Genomic DNA, 19,385 nt, shown 5'->3' with positions numbered 1-19,385 from the left:
TTCCTCCATTTATAAGCTACGTGATCTTGGGCAAGTTCCTTTTTTCTTCTTTTACTGTGGTAAAATGAACATAACAAAATGTATCATTTTAACCATTTTAAAGTGGACAAGTCATTGTCGTTGAGTATATTTACAATGGTGTCCAACGGTCACCACTATTCAGAGCTGAAACATTCTCACGCTGTCTTGGGCATGAAAGCTTTTGTGCTTTCACCTCAATCTGCTTTGTTGGGCAAGTTTTTTAACCTCTCAGTTCCAGTTTTCTTATCCATAAAACCAGACCACTCATGGCAGCTGCCATAGGTTTGTTGTGAGGATGAGGGAGGACAACTGGGAAGCCTTGGCATAAATAAAGGTGGGGGTGGCAGTTATACTGAATTTGTATACTGAGAACTAGGTTGTAGGATTTGGACAGAACCGTCTTGTGTCTCTAGGATGAAGCACAAAGCTGCTTCACCTTGCTCACATCCTGGCTTCAAGGCGACCGCTCATAATGCTTCTTTCTTTGTGAGCTTGGTCCTTGGCGCCGAGATTCTGGAGGATTTTGCCACTCCTCTGGCCAGGTGGCCATGGATAGTGCAGGGGAGCCATCAGGCCCTGTGGCCTGGTTGTAGGTTGGGCAGTACCTGGATGCCATTGTTATCAGAAGCACTCAGATCAGCTCCTGGGGTGGGAGTGAAAGAATGAGATGCTACCTGAGGATCTTCTGTGGCTCAGGATGTGCTCAAGGACTCCCTGGGCAACTGCTCAAGACAAAGAGAATGCTGTTGTGATCCAGGTTCAGCCTGGCTACAGATTACGGCAGGCAGAGGGGTGGGCAAAAACCCTACCCAGTGCCCAGAACTGGCCTGTATGGGATGAGCTGGGCAGTCTTATACACCAGCCCCCAGGGGCATGACAGCTGGCACCACCACATTAGAGAGCAGTTGAATGGCACCAATCACAAACCTTAAAAACCTTCACGCCACCTTGTGGTTTAAATGGCATCTGAACAATGTGAAGGAGAATGCCAGGCACTGCCACATATTGGGTTAGCTAATGCAGACTAAATTTATTTGTGATTTTTCTAATACTTACACTAAACGGACCTGAACTTTATCTTTGCAGTATTTGAGAACATATGGTTTACTAAATAAATAAATGGCATAAACCAAAAAAGGAAAAAACAAGGGTATTTGGCTAGCAGTACCCAACAAAACATTTTGTTTTCAGCTTTCCTTTGAAACTGTCAAAACATGAAAAAGATGGCAAGTGCAGTGGCTCACGCCTGTGATCCCAGCACTTTTGGAGGCCGAGGTAGGTGGATCACCTGAGGTCAGGAGTTCAAGACCAGCCTGTCCAACACGGTGAAACCCCATCTCTACTAAAAATAGAAAAAAAAAAAAAAATTAGCTGGGCATGGTGGCAGATGCCTGTAATCCCAGCTACTTGGGAGGCTGAGGCAGGAGAATCTCTTGAACGATTGGGAGGCAGCGGTTGCTGTGAGCTGAGATCGTGCCACTGCATTCCAGCCTGGGAGACAGAGCAAGACTGCGTCTCAAAAATAAAACCAAGAAAACACACACATATACACACCCTCAAGGAACCAAGAGACCCCAATACTCATTGATATTCTAGATGTTTAGAAGCTTTATTAATTACAAAGTAGATGGCTCTAGATTGAGAAGATCCTAAGCTTTGCTTCCTGGCATTCCAAACCTTGTCTCATAAAATAACAATTGTCTTGAAAATTAGCAGGTAGACCTTTTCCTGTCTCCCTACAATCTGAGTTAGAGGCTCAGGACTCATATCAGTTAGAAAATTAGACAGCTTTTGCCTCTACCTTACAGTTGCTGATCTCTGAGGCAATCAAATTGCTTTTTTCTCTTTATTCTCATCCATCTTTCTCTAAACTCAGACAGAGCTATACATTCCTGGGGGAAAAAAAACTGGGTGAGAAGATGAGCGGAGCACGCTAGATGTGCACTGCATTCTGGGAAGCAGAGACTTCCCACGTGAAATTTTCTAGGCAGAAAAGAAAAACCCTAGCAGCAGTGCAGGAAGGAAATTTAATGTACTGTGATGATCTAGAGTATTAGAAAATGGGGCACTGAGGGTAAAAGATGATGTCATTTATTTAATGTAGACCAGCATAAGGTGAAAGCCTATTAGACACCAAAACTGTGCTTAAATACTTATTCTACAGTTTTCTGAGAAGTATATGTAATAAAAATGTAAATAGGAAAGAGGGCCAAGTGCAGTCCACATGTGTCTCTTGATAAACAAAGGCTGAAAACACTTGCTTTGCTTTTGAGGGTGAATACATTGAAAACACCTTTGGAAAAGTACTTCGAAAATAATGAAAAAAAGCACAGTACTCAGAAGAATTGGAGGAAGAGTCCATCTCTGAAAATGATCTAATGTAGGATAAAGAAGAAAGCTTTAGAAAGATATGTAGCCTTCTCAATCATATGCAGTAAAACAGGCTCCATGAAATAGACACCCTGTGATAGGAAGATGTGGCAAGAAGGGAGATGATCATGAAAAATTTATAGGGAACTAAAAATGTCAATAATGCAATACAAATATGTTAAAGACAATAAAGCTTAAAACTGAGGCTGTTGAAAAGCAAGTCAGGCAACTCACAGAACAAAGAACCCGAATAGCTAACATGTCTATGTGTCGTCACTCAGCCACATTACAGGCAAAGAGCTGCAAAATCAAATAATAATGACGTACCACTTTATCTCTGAAAGACTAACAAAAATTAGGAAGTCAGATAATATCAAATATTGACCAGGATGTGAAGAAATGAAATACTTATGTCCTATAGCTAGGGCTGCGGATGATACAGCCATTTTACCAGAAAATAATGAAAGTTAATATGCACATACCCTGTAATAAAATAGAATAAAATAAGATGCTCTTCTAGAATAAAGGGGACAAGGACTAAGAGATGCAATTATGAAAGAAAATATGATAGATACGGATTTGGAGAATGAAGAGACCACATATAGATAATTCTGTGTCCCAGAGGAGAGATAATAATATATAGGAATATAAAATAAATATACGTAATAAACATACTATATGTGCTATATGTATAATATATTTAATATTATAGTATATATATGTTAAATATATCATAAAAATTACATTTTTATAAATTTTAATAAAAATTTTTATAAAAATTACATTTTTATGATATATTTAACATATATATACTATACATATTATTACATATTTTATTTTATATTTTATTACATAAAAATGTAATTTTTATGATATATTTAACATATACTATATATATAAAAATTATATATACAATATATAGCATTGTCATTTTATATATATGTTAATTTTTTTTACTGAGTTTTAAATACTTGAGTATATAGATTGTATACAGGTCTTGTATAGGACTCTCTATCCCAGATAAAATCAAGAGCGCAATTTTTTTTGAATTCCAGGAATAAGGGAAAAAAATCTTTCAGGCATCCAGGCAGAGGAATCTGGGTATCTACAAATGGACAACAATCAGCAACAATCAAGCCAGCCCCAAACTTCTCCTCTGCATCACTTTGTAGTTTCAAAGAGGAGAAATGGTAGCCCAAGAATTTCACACCCAGCCAAATTCCACAGTGTGTCAAGGCAATACAGGGCCATCCTCAGTAAGTTGTCAACCCTTTATCCTTCTCAAGGTACCTATTAAAAGGTACTCCAGCAGGCTGAGACCTGAGGCAAGATTAATTCACATAGCCAGAACAGAGGAGATACAAAGTTGAAAACCAGCAGGAACAAAAGGAAACAAAAAACGGAGCATTAAAAAAAAGAGACAGCCAACGAGTTGAAGTATGCAAGGCCAGGTATTTACTATGGCAATATACATGCATATTTAAAAATCTGTTTAAAAGAGCATATTTAAAATATGCTCTTTTCAAGATGTATATTTAAAAACAATCTTAATAGAATACAAGTAAAAGGAGGATTAAAAAATGACAGGCAAATGCAAGCAAAAATACAGTAAGGGTTGCAGTATTAATAACAAGCAAGATACAGTATCAAACAAAAAGCAATAAAATGACAGAGGTTTGTTTTACCTTGATAAATATTTTAATCTTCACTCAATGAATGTCTATTAAGTGCCTACGATTTGCACTAGGCAAAAGTATACATGGCTGAAAAATGAAAATATAATTGTGATGAAGATTTACGCTCAAAACAAGATAAAATGAATGCATATAAAGCAAAAACAGTTGAAACACATGAAGAAATGACCAAAGACAATAAAGAAAAATTTAACAAATTTCTCAGCCTTTGATAAATCAAGTAAACAAAAATACAAAACATATGATAATAATATAATTAGTTTGGTTATATCTATTATGCATAAGTAGTCTAATAAAGAATTCTGTAGCTTATGACTAGAGATTTCATCCTTTTTCCAGCCACCATGGAACTTATACAGAAGTTGATTGTATAATAGGCCACAAAGAAAATCTCAATAAATTCCAAAAGCAGACACAGCACTTGCCAAATTCTCCAAATAATGCAATAAAACTAGAAATTAGAACAAAACTATAAATTAAATTTTAAAATACTCTCTGAAATAAATCCTTGGCCAGGAATTAACTGAAAGCCTCAATCACAATCTGTTCAGAAACAAACTTGGTTATGTGAAACAAGACAGGAGCACCCAGAAAGCTTGGTGTCCAAGTTAGGGCACTAATGCTAACAGCCCTGGTGGTGCCAGATGCTGGGTGACTGTGCTAGGGGAAGAAGGTAGTCATCCTTGGGAAAAAGCGCACAAGTGTTAGAGTCCTTTAGACCTGGATTCAAGTCCTGCTTCCACTTCTTATTAACTATAGAGGAATTTTGACATGTCCTCTCAGGGCTGCAGTCTGCTTATTCAAAACCAGGGGTGTTGAGCTATATCTGTAGTCCTCAACCCTCACTGAGCATCATAATCACCTGGAAAATTTTTAAATAATACTGATGCTTAGGCTAGATGCCCAGAGATGCTTATTCAGTTAGTTTGGAGTGGGACCAAATCACCAGTATTCCTTGAAATCTCCCCAAATGACTCCAGTGTGCGGAGAACCCCAGAGGCAGATGATTTCTCAGATGTCTCTTAGTTCTGAAGTCCAGCAGTAGTACTGGGCTCCTGCAGTTTTTGCCTCTGGAAGAAAGTTTCAGGAGACTAAAGCCAGAGGAACAGTGACACAAAGCAATCTAATCAAAGCATGCATTATCTCAAATGGTGCAGAAAATGTCAGTGCCAGTTAATATTTTGCACCCAACATGATTTAGACCCGGGGCATATATTGTACTCCAAGCCCATGGTAAACACAATGGGCCATTAATTCACTGAACAGTAACCATGGTAATTACCCACAGGGAAAACATATGAGGTTGTTCAAGCAACAATTAATTGCGGACCTGGAACTAATAGGACAATAACGGTAAAGTAGCAACCAGAGTGTGATTCAGAAATCACATCAGAAAACCAATATTTTCCAAATTGTATTAGATAAGCATTTTTGGGATGTGATGGTGTATATAATGTCCCTTCCTGAAATAGTTGCTTCCAGGTTTTCCTAACAGCTGCTTCTCCCACTGGTGAGCATAGGAGGCTTGCAGTGTTGTTTTAATTTTGTGAGAAGAATCACAGACAGTAGGTTTGAGGGGACTATGGAGAGTGTCTATTTCCCGCACTCACTATGGGACCTAAATGTCACCTGCAGGCAGGTGCACAGACCTTGGTTTGGTTGGAATGATCTTCTGATTCTTTTTTTCAGAAAAACATGCATGTCTGTCTACACATACATGCCCATGCAAATTCTTTCCTACGGTTTTCTGGGGGTTCACAGACACTTTGAAGCCCTTCTCTTCTTACTAGGTTGTGGTCCAGCCTCTGCTTGCACACCCCCAGACACAGGGATCTCATGGGCGTGGAGTACTTCTAATGGTAGGGCTTCCATGGTCAGACAACTGATAGGAATGTCCTCAATGTGTCCAGTTGAAATTTCCCTCTCTGTAGTTTCTTCCCATTAGTCCTCTTCTACCTAGAATCTTTGAACATTGACAAAAGTCATTGACCTTTACCTTGACATTTACCAGTCTTGGGGTGTCCCTATCTCTGTGGGATCTTAGAAGTTGTTTCTACAGGGGCTCTGTAGCTCCAGGTAATGGCTGAATTACTACTGTGTGGTCAGCTTCAACAGATAGGAGATCCAGCATTTCTAGGTAGTGGCTGTCTACCCTCTGAACCAGACATGGAAGGGGACAAATCTCCACTGCCCCCCACAATCTTTTGTAAGGGGAAAGTGGTTCTAGGGTGATAGAAGAAGCAGTAAAGCAACTTCAGCTGGACCTGAAGGTACCAGGATGTTATTTCCCTGGATGCTGAAATTGGACCCTAGGAGGTATCAAATCCAGAGCTGCTGCTAGGACAAGCAAGGGTTTGGGGAGATGGCTGGTGGCAGCAAAGAGTGAGCTTGCTTCATCCATGCCCTCTCTGGATCAAACATTTGAATGAAACAGAAGAGGAGGGAGGGAGGAAGGAAGGACAGACAGACTAGAAGAAACCATAGAGAAATTGTTTTATAATCTCAGAGTAAGAGAGGCCTTTCTTAAATATGACACAAAACCTGAAGTCATGAAAGAAAAAAATGGATAAATTCATCCTCGTTGGAAAAACACTTCTACATGGAAATGGCACTATAAACAACATCAAGAGAAAGTACAAACTGGTAGAAAAATTAGCAATTTATATCATAAAGGACTAATTAATATAAAAGATCACTTCTATAAACTGAAAAGACTGCAAGTCAAATTAGAAAACAAGCAAAGAATGTGAACAGTTTCCTAAAAGGAACTACCAATTACTTTTACATGTAGAAAGAAGTTGAGTGCAGTGGCACGCCTGTAATCACAGTGACTCAGGAGGCTGAGGCAGGAGGCTTGAGCCCAGGGGTCCAAAACCAGACTGGGCAACATAGTGAGACCCCTTCTCTAAAAAGGTTTTTAAATTATCTAGGCATAGAGACCTGTACCTATAGTCCTAGCTACTCAGAAGACTGAGGCAGGAGGATCGCTTAAACCCAGGAATTCCAGGCTGCGGTAAGCTATGATAGTGCCACTGCACTCAAGCCTGGGCAACAGAACAAGACCCTGTCTCTAAAAAATAAACAAATAAATAAATAAATAAAATTTAAATGAAAAAAAAAAGAAATATTCAACCTCACTCACACTAAGAAAAATGCAAATTAGTACTATAACAAGATACCATCTTTTCACTGTCACACTGCAAAGATCAAAAACTTTGATAACTACCTTCTGTAGCTGAGGTTGAGGGAAGGAACAGAGATCAGAGGAAGTGTTACAGAAAAGGTGACATTTAAGCTGGGCCTTGTGGGACAGATAATTAAAATCCAATTTAACAACTTAACTGGCACTTAAAAAGAAATAATAAAGAGAACGATGGACAGCTTTGACTACCAAGTGTAAATTAAAACACACACACACACAAAATGTAAAGGCAAACACAAACTGAGATATTTGCAACAACTATAATAGCCAGAGTTTGAATGGTATACATATAAAAAATTCTTCATTAAATTCAATCAGAAAAGCATTAGAATACCACTCAAAAAATAAAGGACATGAAAAAGTAATCCCTGAAACAGGATCCACTATTAGTTAATAACCATACGAAAAGGTTTAGCGTTGTCTATAGCCATGAATGTAATATGATACAGGGTTTGATTTGCTGGTAAGTTATTATAAAATTAGACAATAACATTTTTTATTCACTCTGTTGGTAAAGATGTAGTAAGATTGGCCCTCTGATCATTCCTGGCTTGTAAATGTGTAAACTGATAAAATATTCTTTGGAAATAAGTATAAATCTTTAAAGACTCATATCCTTCATCTGGGAAATTTTACATCACAGACTCTGTCTTATGGAAATATCCCAAAATGTAGAACCGAAAATGCTATGTACAAAGATGCCTGTAGAATAATATGATGATAATGACAAATTAGAAATAATCAAAATGACCCAAATTAGAAACGATTCAGTAAATTATGGTATATTCATATGCTGGAATATTGTGCAGCTATTCTAATGTTGACAAAGAGTTTTTAAGGATACTGTTAAATGGGGAAAAATAGTTCAATTATGCATGTGGAATGATTTCAGGATCTTTTAAAAAATAAATCCAATCACTGTGCATAGAAAAAGGACTGGAAAGGAACAGACAATAACATGAATGATGGTTCTTTAGGAAGGGGTAGATGATTGGCTATTTTTTCCTTCTTTCTCCTTATTTTGCATTTTTAAACATTCCCTTCCATTATGATGTGTTCCTCTTACAATAAAAAAGTTTTAAAAATATCTGTCCTCGTATGTTTATGCTACAAGTTGAAACTAACAGTCCCTATTTCAGTAGGAAAGATGGGGGGCCACAGCTGCGAGGCTCACCGGTAAAAAGTGTTGTCTCTTTTGTGTTTTCCAGCTTTCCTTTGCTGCAACCACGCCTGTTCTAGCTGATAAGAAAAAATACCCTTATTTCTTTCGGACTGTCCCATCAGACAATGCGGTGAATCCAGCCATTCTGAAGTTGCTCAAGCACTACCAGTGGAAGCGCGTGGGCACACTGACGCAAGACGTTCAGAGGTTCTCTGAGGTACGCGCGGCTCGTGTGGACACGGCCTCCCTTACTGCTGTCATCTAGCAAGAGGCGATGTGGCTTAGTCAGGGATGGGTACTGTCACAGGGCTTTTAAGCATGTGTTGGTTAGTGCGATCAAAACTGTTTCACCGTTGACAAAATAGAGCTGGTAGCTGAGGAATTTCACTGTGCATGGGACTGGTGGAAACCATCATCAGGCGTGAACCTTCCCTTTCATTCTTTTTTATTGGCTACATCATGTGACTTACTCCTCAGTGCCCCTGTGGGCTTGTTGTCTTTGTTACTGATGCTGTCCTGTGATCATCTAAAATCACAGAGTGCCACTGGGGGTGTTCACCTGTGAGGAGAGCTTGGGGGAAGGGCTGGCTTGGACTGAAGATGCCAATGTCACCTTGGATAGGGTAGAGTTTTGTTGTTTTGTTTGTTCTAAATGACTTACAAACACAGCTTAATACACGGTAGGCGATTTTGTTGTTGTTGTTGTTGTTGTTGTGTGTATGTGTCTTGTCATGGAAAAAATCCAGAATATAGGCAGTAAAAGAGTCAAAGTGTTGCTTTGTCCCAAGCCAACTAAATCATGCTTTCTCTCTGAAAGCTAACTCCTGCTTTCACTTTGGTGTTCATCTGCCTAGAAAGTTTTCAGTGTGTTTGTTTTAAAGCCAAATGACTTCATACTATGTATATTTCGTTTTTCACTTTACAACAGATCTTAGAGGCCTCGATTAACCTCCTGGTTTAAAGGGACCTGGTGTTCTGTCGAATGGGAATGTCGTAACTTACTGAGCCAGCCCCTGTGAATGTGACTACTTTCCAGTGGAACAACATATTCTCATGCCTCAGTGTGCATCCTGGCAGTAGACTTCTAGAAGTGGAATTGCTGGGCCATTTAAAATTTTGAGAGGAACTGACCTCCAAAAAGGCAGTTCTAATTTCTAGTCCCACCAACAGCATTTGAACATTCCCATTTTTACATATCCTTACTAACAGTGGATATTAGCAAATATTTTAAAAGTTAGTCCGCTCAGAGGAGTACAAAATGGCTTCCTGTCTTTTTTCCCATTTGCTTTGTGCCTCCTGCTCTCCTTTCTGTTCCTGTGTGTGCTTTTGATACCTGGAGCCTCCAAAAAGACAAGACAAACCACGTGTTCTTAGTAGCCCAGGAGAAACACACTTTAGCCATGTGCAGGATTTCCATGCATGAGTCAGGGGTCTAGGCAGACCGCAGCAGGAGCAGTAGGGGCAGACACACAGCCTCCTGCCAGCCTGGGAAGGGGGAAGGGCCAAGCAGGGTGGTGAGAAAGTTGGGAGCAGAGCAGGGCTGGTAATCAGCAGACCCGGTTTCCACTCCAGCTCTGCACTTACCTTCTGAGGTTCTTGCCCTCTGTTTCTTCCATGGGAGGGAGAAACCACTTCATACATTGGCTGTGTGACCTTGGAGAAGTTACCTTGCTTCTCTGAGCTTCGATTCCTCCCCTGTAAAATGGGGACAATAACCTCTTGCATGCCTCCCTTCAGGGCTTCTGCCAAAATCTGAGTAATGGATTTGAAAGGGCTTTGTAAACTGTAAAATTCATAAACAGAGAGGGTTGGTTTTGGAGGTGCTTGAAAAGTGGAAGTGTTTGGCTCTACGGTCTGTGGGTATCCAAACAAGGCAAGCTTTTCCCAGGCAAGACTGCTCCTCATCTTCCCACCTCCCTGTTTCTCAGCCCCTAGGAGGCAACACACAGGGAACTTGACCTCCAGTGGGGGTGACTCATTGCCAAGCGCTGAAGAGGCAGGTGCTGGAAGGCCGCCTTTATAGAGAAGTGAGAAATGTTCTAAAATGAGAGTGAAACAGGTGGATGGTGGAGGATAGGAAGGACCCATCCCCATGGCCCCATTAACACTGGACTCTGCCAGGATTTGGAGAGACTTTCTTTTTTCTAACAGCATCTTTGGCTGTCAGAGCCTGAAGGACCCTTAGAGGCATAGGTCCTCCCCTCCTCATTTTGTAGAAGGGGAAACTAAGGCCCAGAGAGGGAAGGGGACAAAGTTCAAGGTTTCATGGCATCTCTGAAGTCATGAAAGATTGTTCACAGAAAAGTCACGACTGAATTTTGGGGTCCTGAACCCCTCAGTTTAGACTTCCTATTGCTCCTTCTTTTCTTCTCTGACTTCCTGGAATCACATGGGAACTACCAGCATGTAGCCTCAGAGGTTTGAAGTTATCACCGGACTGGGTCTAAAGAGGGTAAATTATGAGCCCCGACATTGGTTGAGTGCCTTACAGATTCCCATTCGCACAGCCAGCTACCCTGGAAGGAGAGGTGATGGTTCCCATTTTACAGATGGGGAAACTGAGGTTTGCAGAGGATGGGAGGCCTCTTGCCCCAGGGCACATGCTGGTAAAGAGCCTAGCCAGAGCTAGAAACCGGACCCTCAGGCTGTTGCTGTGTGTCCCCGCTACACTTCCTCACTGGATAATCTCAGGTCTTGACTGTTAGGTAGCACACCTTTCCCCTTTTATAGCTGTGTTGGGGCCCTCAGCCAGGGCTTCAGGGCATCTCAGTGGGAAACCTCTTTTCCCGAGGACAGGATGCTGCTTGCTGGTATTGCTGGCAAGTACCCCTCTTGATTTAAATCTCTCAGCCCAGCTGACTCCTCTCTGTGCCCAAGGGCTTTGGCATCCCTCTCTGGATGTCTGGGCTGCATCGCTGGAGTGCAGGCCTTGGAAACTCGCCAGGGGCTAACAGCTTTTCATGAGTGCAAAGGAAACTGGATTCCTTTTATGAAACTGGTCGATCAGCAGCGTCAAGCACTTCTGTTCCGGACTGGTGCACTGGAAGGAATGTCAAGTGAAAGCAATCCTGAAGTCAGAGAGGGTGGTGGAGGGGCTTTTCTCCCATGGAGCTTATTACTATTTTTGGGCCTGTGGAAGGGGTAGAGGACTGAGGCCATCCCACATAGGGACCAGCTGCTCCTGTGAGCACCCCCAACCCCTGAGATTCAAGGTCAGCATATGGTAACCCAGAGGGTGCTCAGGACTTGGGTCCGAGGTACTGATCTTTAGGCCCACTTTTACCAAGCATGGCTGTGGGATCCCAGGTAATTTGCTTTCCCATGCTGACCCTAGGATGTATCAGATCTAGAGCTGCTGCTGGGACCAGGGTTCTATGGAGGGCATTGATGGCTGGAAAGTTTCAGCTTGCTCTGCCATGCCCTCTCTGCATGAAAGATGTAAATGAGATGAAAGAAGGAAGGAGTTGGTACCCATGGGCTGATCTCTGAGCCCAGCCTTGCTAAGTGATGGCTGTGAGATCCTAGGCCTCATAGAGATCCAGTTTTCCCTTGTGTAAAATGAGACAGTTTATTCTACCTCACAGGTACTGAGAGATGACATGGTTAGGTACGAAAACAGAAATGAAAGATTTCTGCATAGTAGGTGCTTATTAAATAGGCATTTGCTTCTCCAGTGACTCATAGGGCAAATTGGGAATGCATGTCTGTTCACTCAAAACATCATAGTGTGGCCTCCTATATGCTATGGTCTGTGATGGGCCCTGTGCTGTGGAGGACCAGAGATCAGTGACGCAGCCTGGGGGTGAGTGGTGATGCTTCCTGCATTGAGTTCTCAACTCTGCCTGCTCATTAGAATCACCAGGGAAATTTTGTTTTTAATACAAAATAAAATCTAAATTTTTGGATTTTCTTCCTTTTCCTTTTCTTCACTTTTCATAGCCTTATTGAGATATAATTTACATACCACACAGTTCATCCACTGTTAATGTACAGTTCAATTATTTTTTATAAATTTTTATGTTGGTCAGGTGTGGTGGCTCACACCTGTAATTCCATCACTTTGGGAAGCCAAAGCGGGAGGATTGCTTTGAGCCCAGGAGTTCGAGACCAGCCTGGACAACATGGCAAAACCCTGTCTCTACAAAAAAAACCCACATACATACAAAAATTAGCTGGGCATGGTGGATACATCTATAGTTCCAGCTACTTGGGAGGCTTAAGCCCAGGAGTTCGAGGCTGCAGTGAGCTGTGATTGCACTACTGCATACTCTAGCTAGGAAGACAGTGAGACCCTGTCTCAAAAAAAAAATATATATGTTTGTTTGTGCAACCATTGCCACAATCCAATTTTAGAACACTCTTCATCACTTTATAAACTCCCATGTGCCTATTTTGTAGTCTGCTCCACTCCCTAGCCCCAGGAAGAGTTTTACCTTTTCTGGAAATTTCTTATAAATGGAATGAAAGAACATGCAGTCTTTTGCATCTGGCTTCTTTCACCTAGCGCAGTGTTAGAGGCCCATCATGCTGTGGCATGTGTCAGTGGTTTGTTTCTTTCTACTGCTGAGTGGTAATCCCCTATACAGATAGAGCCCCTGGGGAGCTTTGAAAATCCTGATGCCCAGGCCATCCCCAGAGCAATCACACTGGATGATCCTGGCGTTGGCGCCTGTGCAAGATCTCCAGGTGGCTTCTGTGTGCTGCCAGCATTGAGAACTCCTGTCCTGCGTAATTGGCTGTGAGTCAGGAGCTCAGGGAGGAAGTGATGCTCTCTTGTGGTGAGAGCCCTTGAGCTCAGAGTAGCCCCATTTTGTCTGCTGGCCTCCATCTACTTGGTGTCTCTCAGCAGGCCTGGGGATTAAGGAGCGGGATGGAGACCATGGAGGGAGGCCTTGGTCCACTGCCGGGGCCCCACCAGATGGAAGACAACAGTGGGGGTGTGAAGAGTTGGGGTGGTCCATGAAGCCTGGGAGAGAAGGAAAGGCAGGCAGGTCATCCGTGTGCACATTGAGGGCCTTTGGCAAGAGGCTGGAGGGTTGGGAGGCTGTGGACAGAGCCAGAAGAGGGGCATAAGGACTGAGAGGCCAGGCCCTGGTGAAGTGTGAGGACCCATTGTGGCATGGAGGTGCATGTCGCTGGAATTCAGGGCAAGGAGCTGAGAGGCAAGAGTGCTGAGTGACATCACATGGGCACTGCAGGCCCAGGAGGGAGACAGTGCTTGGGGTGGAGATTAAGGCAGTGGGCAGGGGATGCCTTGGAGGACAGCAGAGGAAGGCAGGGGCATTTGGGCCTCTCCCACTTTTCAAGTCTTATGGTCTACCCAGCCATCCTCACCAATTATTCTTTGTGCTTTCAATTCTGTGATGCAGCTAACCAACTAAATGCTTAAGTGCCCGTAAGCCAATCACTTGGTGTCTCTGGGCCTCAGTTTCCCCTTCTGTAAGCTAAGAGAATTGGGCCAATTGACTGCTAAGATCTCTCCCAGTTCAAAGAATTTTGGATTCTAGGATGTGAGCATATGGAAATCTGGCGTTTGGCCCCAATCCTGCCACTCCCAGGGACATGGCCATGAGAATTTCTTAGCCTCTTTGTGCCTGTTTTGTTTGTTTAAAAGACTAATTTTAGATTCATAGCAAAATTAAGAGGAAGGTATGGAGATTTCCCATCCACTCACTGCCCCCCAAACAAGCCCAGCTTCCTCATTGTCACCATTCCTGTCAGAGTGGCCCATTCGTTACAACTGATGAATCTACATTGAAAAGTCATCATCACCCAGACTCCAGAGTTTACATTAGGGTTCACTCTAGGTGGGGTACATTGAATGGCTTTGGACAAATGCATAATGATTTATATTCATCATTATAGTATCATTAGAGTATTTTCACAGCCCTAGAAGGTCTCTGTCTTTTTACTGATCCCCATAATTTTGCCTTTTCCATAATGTTGTTTAGTTGGAATCATTCAGAATGTAGCCTTTTCAGATTGGCTTCTTTCCCTTCTTTAATCTGCATTTAACTTTTCTTCGTGTCTTTTCATTGTTTGATAGATTATTTTTTGTGCTGAATAACACAGCCATCCATTAGTCACCACGGGGGATTGGTTCCAGGACCCCGTGGTTACCTAAATCCCAGGATGCTCAAGTCCCTGATATAAAATGGTGTAGTATTTGCATATAGCCTGTGTACATCCTCCCACATCCTTTAAATTATCTCCAGATTACCTATAATACCTAATACAACGTAAATGCTGTGTAAATAGTTGTTATGCTGCATTCGTTTTTTATTTGTGTTATTTTTTGTTGTTGTGTTATTTTTCAATTTTTTTTTAAAAAATCCATCATTTGGGCTGAGTGTGGTGGCTCATGCCTGTAATTCCAGAACTCTGGGAGGCCAAGGTGGGCAGCTCACCTGAGGTCAGGAGTTCAAGACCGGCCTGGCCAACATGGTGAAACCCTGTCTCTACTAAAAATACAAAAAAGTTAGCTGGTCATGATTGCCTGTAATCTCAGCCACTTGGGAGGCTGAGGCAGGAAAATCACTTGAACCTGAGAGGCAGAGGTTGCAGTGAGCTTAGACGGCACCACTGTCCTCCAGCCTGGGCAATAGAATGAGACTCTCTCTGTACCCTGACAAAAAAATTCTCGATCCATAGTTGGTTGAATCCATGGATAAGGGACCTGTGGTTACCGAGAGTCGGCTCTACCTATTGTCAGGATATACTAGAGTTTATCCATTCACCTACTGAAAGACACCTTGGTGGCTTCTAAGTTTTTGCAGTTATATGTAAAGCTGCTCTAAACATCCATGTGCAGGATTTTGTGTGGACAACAGATTTCAGCTCCTTTGGGTAAATACCAAGGCACTCCATTACTGGATCATATGATAAGGGTGTGTTTCATGTTGCAAAAAAACGCCAAGCTGTCTTCCAAAGTGGCTGTATCATTTTGCATTCCCACCAGCAACGACTGAGAGTTTCTGTCACTCCCCATCCACTCCAGTATTTGGTATTGACGGTGTTCTGGAGTTTGGCCATTCTAATAGATGTGCAGTGGTATCTTGTTGTTGTTTTAATTTGCATTACCCTGATATCATATGATGTAGAGCATCTTTTCACAGGCTTATTTGCCTTGGTTTTTTCATCTTGAGCATGGGGATAATAATAGCACCTACCTCTTAGGATTGTTGAGAGGATTCAACGTGTTAGGATACTTAAAGTATTAAGAAAAGTACCTGGCTCATTCTCAGTGCCATGCAAGGGTCAGATGTTATTTTTATTATCATCCAGAATCTGGTTCCTTAGTTGGTGGCTGGCCCCCATTCAGGAGCCCCACTGCATGGCAGAGTTTCTGTGCCTATCTTGAGCATGCCTACCTTTCCCTTTTCTCCCTCCAAGCTCCAAGACTCCCCATCTAGCCACTGGTCCTTAGTGATCTCGAGGCATCTAAGGCTGACCTTTCCATACTGGTGACCTCTCTCAAGTGGTGGGCCCCACCGAGACCCTTAATCTACCCAAGACAGAAGGTCACCATCTGCAGAGCTTCCTCTTCAAAGCACCCGCCCTTTCAGGCCCTCCAGGGTCCTGCCTGGCCCTTCGAAACCTACTCCCCTTGCTGAGTTGCCATCTGCCCCACTAAAGGAGCCTTGGGTCAGCTCCTCTAAAGTTACTATTTCTCTGCTGGAGCAGTTGCCCAGGAGACACTCCTGCAGGGGAGGCCAAGGAGACCCTGGCCTTGCATCTAACCTAGGAGTCACCCTTGTTAGAATCATCATCCTCTCCTGCTGCTCTTAGCAGGAAGAAGCTCCTTAGCATGGCTCAAGAGGCCCTTCACAGTCTCCCTGAGACCTCCTTCTCTGTCACCTGCAATCACTTCTTCCTTTGCCCCTTTGGTCCAGCCACACCTTCATGCTGGCTTCTCTCTTGGCAGGAACATCCTGTCCTGCATCTGACTCAATTTGCCTCTCCAGCTGGCTCAGGTATGTCGCCTCTGTGCTCTTGCTGTTTGTTTTTCTCCCCCTACCAGTTCTTTGAATGGTGCAGCACAAGTCACCCTTTGCTTCCTCGTCTCTCACTCACCGTCTCCGGACTGGAGAGTACTTACGGATGAGAGCCACAGCGGATCCCTGTGTCCCCTTACCCTGCACACTCCCTGGTGCAGTTGTGTTCAGGGAGGATTTCAGCACAGGATTCTTTATCCATTAGGTCAGATTCTTAGGGACAAATGCAGTTCTTTCCCTCCTGTTGTCCCTGAGTCCACCTGTTCCTGGGATGGTGAGATGAAGGTGTAAGGGGTGCAGAGAAACCCCAGCCCCAGCATCCGGGTTTGTAATAATGCCATTCCCTCTCCTGACTGCCTCCTGTCTGAGTCACTGGGACCATCGGGAAGAGCAGCAACGAATGATGGATGATTCTAACAAGGGTGGAGACTAGATTAGATGCAAGCCCGGGGTCTCCCTGTCCTCCCCTGCAGGAGTGCCTCCCGGGCTACTGCTCCAGAAGAGTAAGCAGTAACTTTAAAGGAGTTTACCTAAGCCCCTTTGGTGGGACAGATGGCAACTTGGCAAGGTGGGAAGGTTGCAAAGAGCCAGGCAGTTCTGGTGGAGTCAGCAAGTCTAACTCCTGCAGAACTCCATGCAGGTCATGCTGTCATTTCTTAATTTGAAGTCTTTTTTTGATGTGACATTGTTTGTTGGTGGAAATTCTTCTAGAGCTCTTAGTGGAAAGTTCTGGACCAGCCACTGGCATCAACAGTCCCCAGGAACCTGCCACGTGGTTGCTTGTAGGTGACGTAGGTATTGGATATTGGGAATGCACACATGATAGTTTGTGTCTAAGGTAATTTTTCTGACTTTGTCATCCTGGGAGATTTTTTTCCTGAGTTGCTAATGCTTCAGAATTCTCTCTCTTCAGGATTGGGCAATACTGGCTTCTATACTAGTGGTTCTCAAATTGTGGTCCCTGGACCAGCATCAGCAGGACCACCTGGGCTCCGTCCCAGCCCCAGTGAATCAGATACTGTAGGATGGGCTCAGCTTTATGATTTTGATGCAGCTAGAGTTTGAGAACCACTTCAGGTGGGACCACTGTGCTCCCAAGCTCACTTTAGCTAAGAACAAGGCCAAGCACACTTGGAGGGCTGAGCCACCTCTGAGCTCTGCCCTTGGCATCCCTCCTGGCTGCAGGATCACCTGGGCTGCCAATGTATCTGCAGATGTTTTATCATGAGGAGACAGAAGGGAACTCCCGACGGATCAGATTCTAATCCTAATGGTACTAGTGCCCCACCTCTGGCCCCAACTTTTATCTGAAGAACTTGCTAATGCTTTTAGGCAACTTAGCTGCATGCCCAAGCAAGCATCCCCTCCTCCTCTGTGCTCTTCCCTCAAGCTCTGCAAGAGCCCAGGCCTGTGTGTCAGCCAGCAGGAACAGCTTCTTATCTGTCCTGTCCAGACCTCAGTGGCTGTTTGTGGCAGCCTCTTTGGCATTTTGAAGGGGTGAGGTAGGTCCATTATTTCCCAGAATGTGGTTTAAATATGTGATATGTTTTTTGTACAATTTTAATCGCTCTGTATTTGTGTTCTTATACACTAGGAAAAAGTAAAATGATGACTAGCACATCAAAACTGTACTTCATGGATGTTATTGCTTAGGATGGAATCCCTATTTGAAAAATGAGACCGTTTAAATGATAATACTAATGAATGCTTACATAAGTAGTGCACAGACACGGTGAAATGGCCTCTCAGAGGTGCAGGAGTGACTGAAGTTTGGGGACCACTGGGATGAATAAAAACCACCTAGCTGCCTGTTTATTCAACTCATGAGGGTAGGTGGGTGAGGGGTGGGGAGTGGGACTAGCAATAGGCTTCTCCTTGAAGCTCTATCTAAAGCAGATATTCAACGGGAAAGGCATCTGATCAAGGTCAAGAATCGGCCCCACAGGCCTTCAGTCTTCTGCTGAGGCTCCATAGGGACAGATCCTGGGGTTCAAGCAACACTTGTTCTTTCATGTGAATGTCCCCTGTGGGAAGTGCAGCCCACTAGCAGGTGCTCTGTCCTACCCACCCCTGCAGAGCAGGAAGACCCCACCTGGGTGAGAGCCCCCGCCTGTCAGGGGCTCCAGTTTCTAGTACTTCTGCCATCTTGGGGCAGTGTGTGCACACCTGGAGAATTTCCAGGATGCTTTGTTCCAGGGTGGCTGCCATGGCAAAGCCTGATGAAAAGAAGACAGACCTCCGAGCCGGATGCCTTTGTCTGACTCAGAGCTCCTGCCCTCGGGACAGATGGCCCACTAGGCTCCTCTTCCCGCTACTCCAGAGCAGAGAGGAGATGGCTGTCCCATTTGTGGTTCAAAAGGAAGACCTTGGGACCTGGTAGATAATCACCCCTAACACTCCACACCAGGTCCTCAGAGTGGAGTCATTCTCCCCATGCCACAAGGACCCTGCTCAGAGAGGCTAGGGTGATTGGCTATGGGTCTGTGGTGCCAGCGCCAAGCTACTGAAGGGCTGGGTGAAGTTGCACTCTCTGCTCAAGAGGGCATGTGATATTAGATAAATATATCTTCCACCCAAGCTGTGAGGATCCTGGAACACAGCGTTGACTGAGTGAGTGTGTCTTCTTTGAAACAGCCCACAGGAGGTCCTTCAGGTCTCTGGGGGGAAAAGGACCATCCACAGTGACCTTAGCACCCTCACCAGGGACACCTGGTGCCTCCTGCTCAGCCCTGGGCCAGGGTCCCAGGTCTTCAAGCCCTGTGAAGCAACCCCCACATCAGACCTTAGGAGTAGGAAAATGTAAATGTCATCTGCTGGTTATTGAGAACCTACTGTGTGCCAGGTAGTTATGTTCAATTATCCAACATAGTGTGGTCTCCCTTATTTTATTTATTTATTTATTTATTTATTTATTTATTTATTTATTTATTTATTTATTTATT

The 19,385-nt window shown here is 43.6% G+C and overlaps 1 protein-coding gene across 1 annotated transcript in view; it reads left to right on the top strand.

Annotated features, from left to right (window-relative positions):
* The window catches only part of GABBR2 (gamma-aminobutyric acid type B receptor subunit 2), a 421,806-nt gene that overhangs the window by 158,383 nt on the left and 244,038 nt on the right, over positions 1-19,385 (top strand). The window contains exon 3 of the mRNA XM_032240167.1: positions 8,496-8,666. Within this exon, the coding sequence (XP_032096058.1) occupies positions 8,496-8,666 (171 nt within the window). The remainder of the gene's footprint in view (positions 1-8,495; positions 8,667-19,385) is intronic.

The sequence above is a fragment of the Sapajus apella genome, unplaced genomic scaffold, assembly GCF_009761245.1.
Source record: "Sapajus apella isolate SASKATOON/1434 unplaced genomic scaffold, GSC_monkey_1.0 scaffold46, whole genome shotgun sequence".
Classification (NCBI taxonomy): Eukaryota; Metazoa; Chordata; class Mammalia; order Primates; family Cebidae; genus Sapajus; species Sapajus apella.
This window is presented reverse-complemented; position numbering and strand designations above follow the sequence as displayed.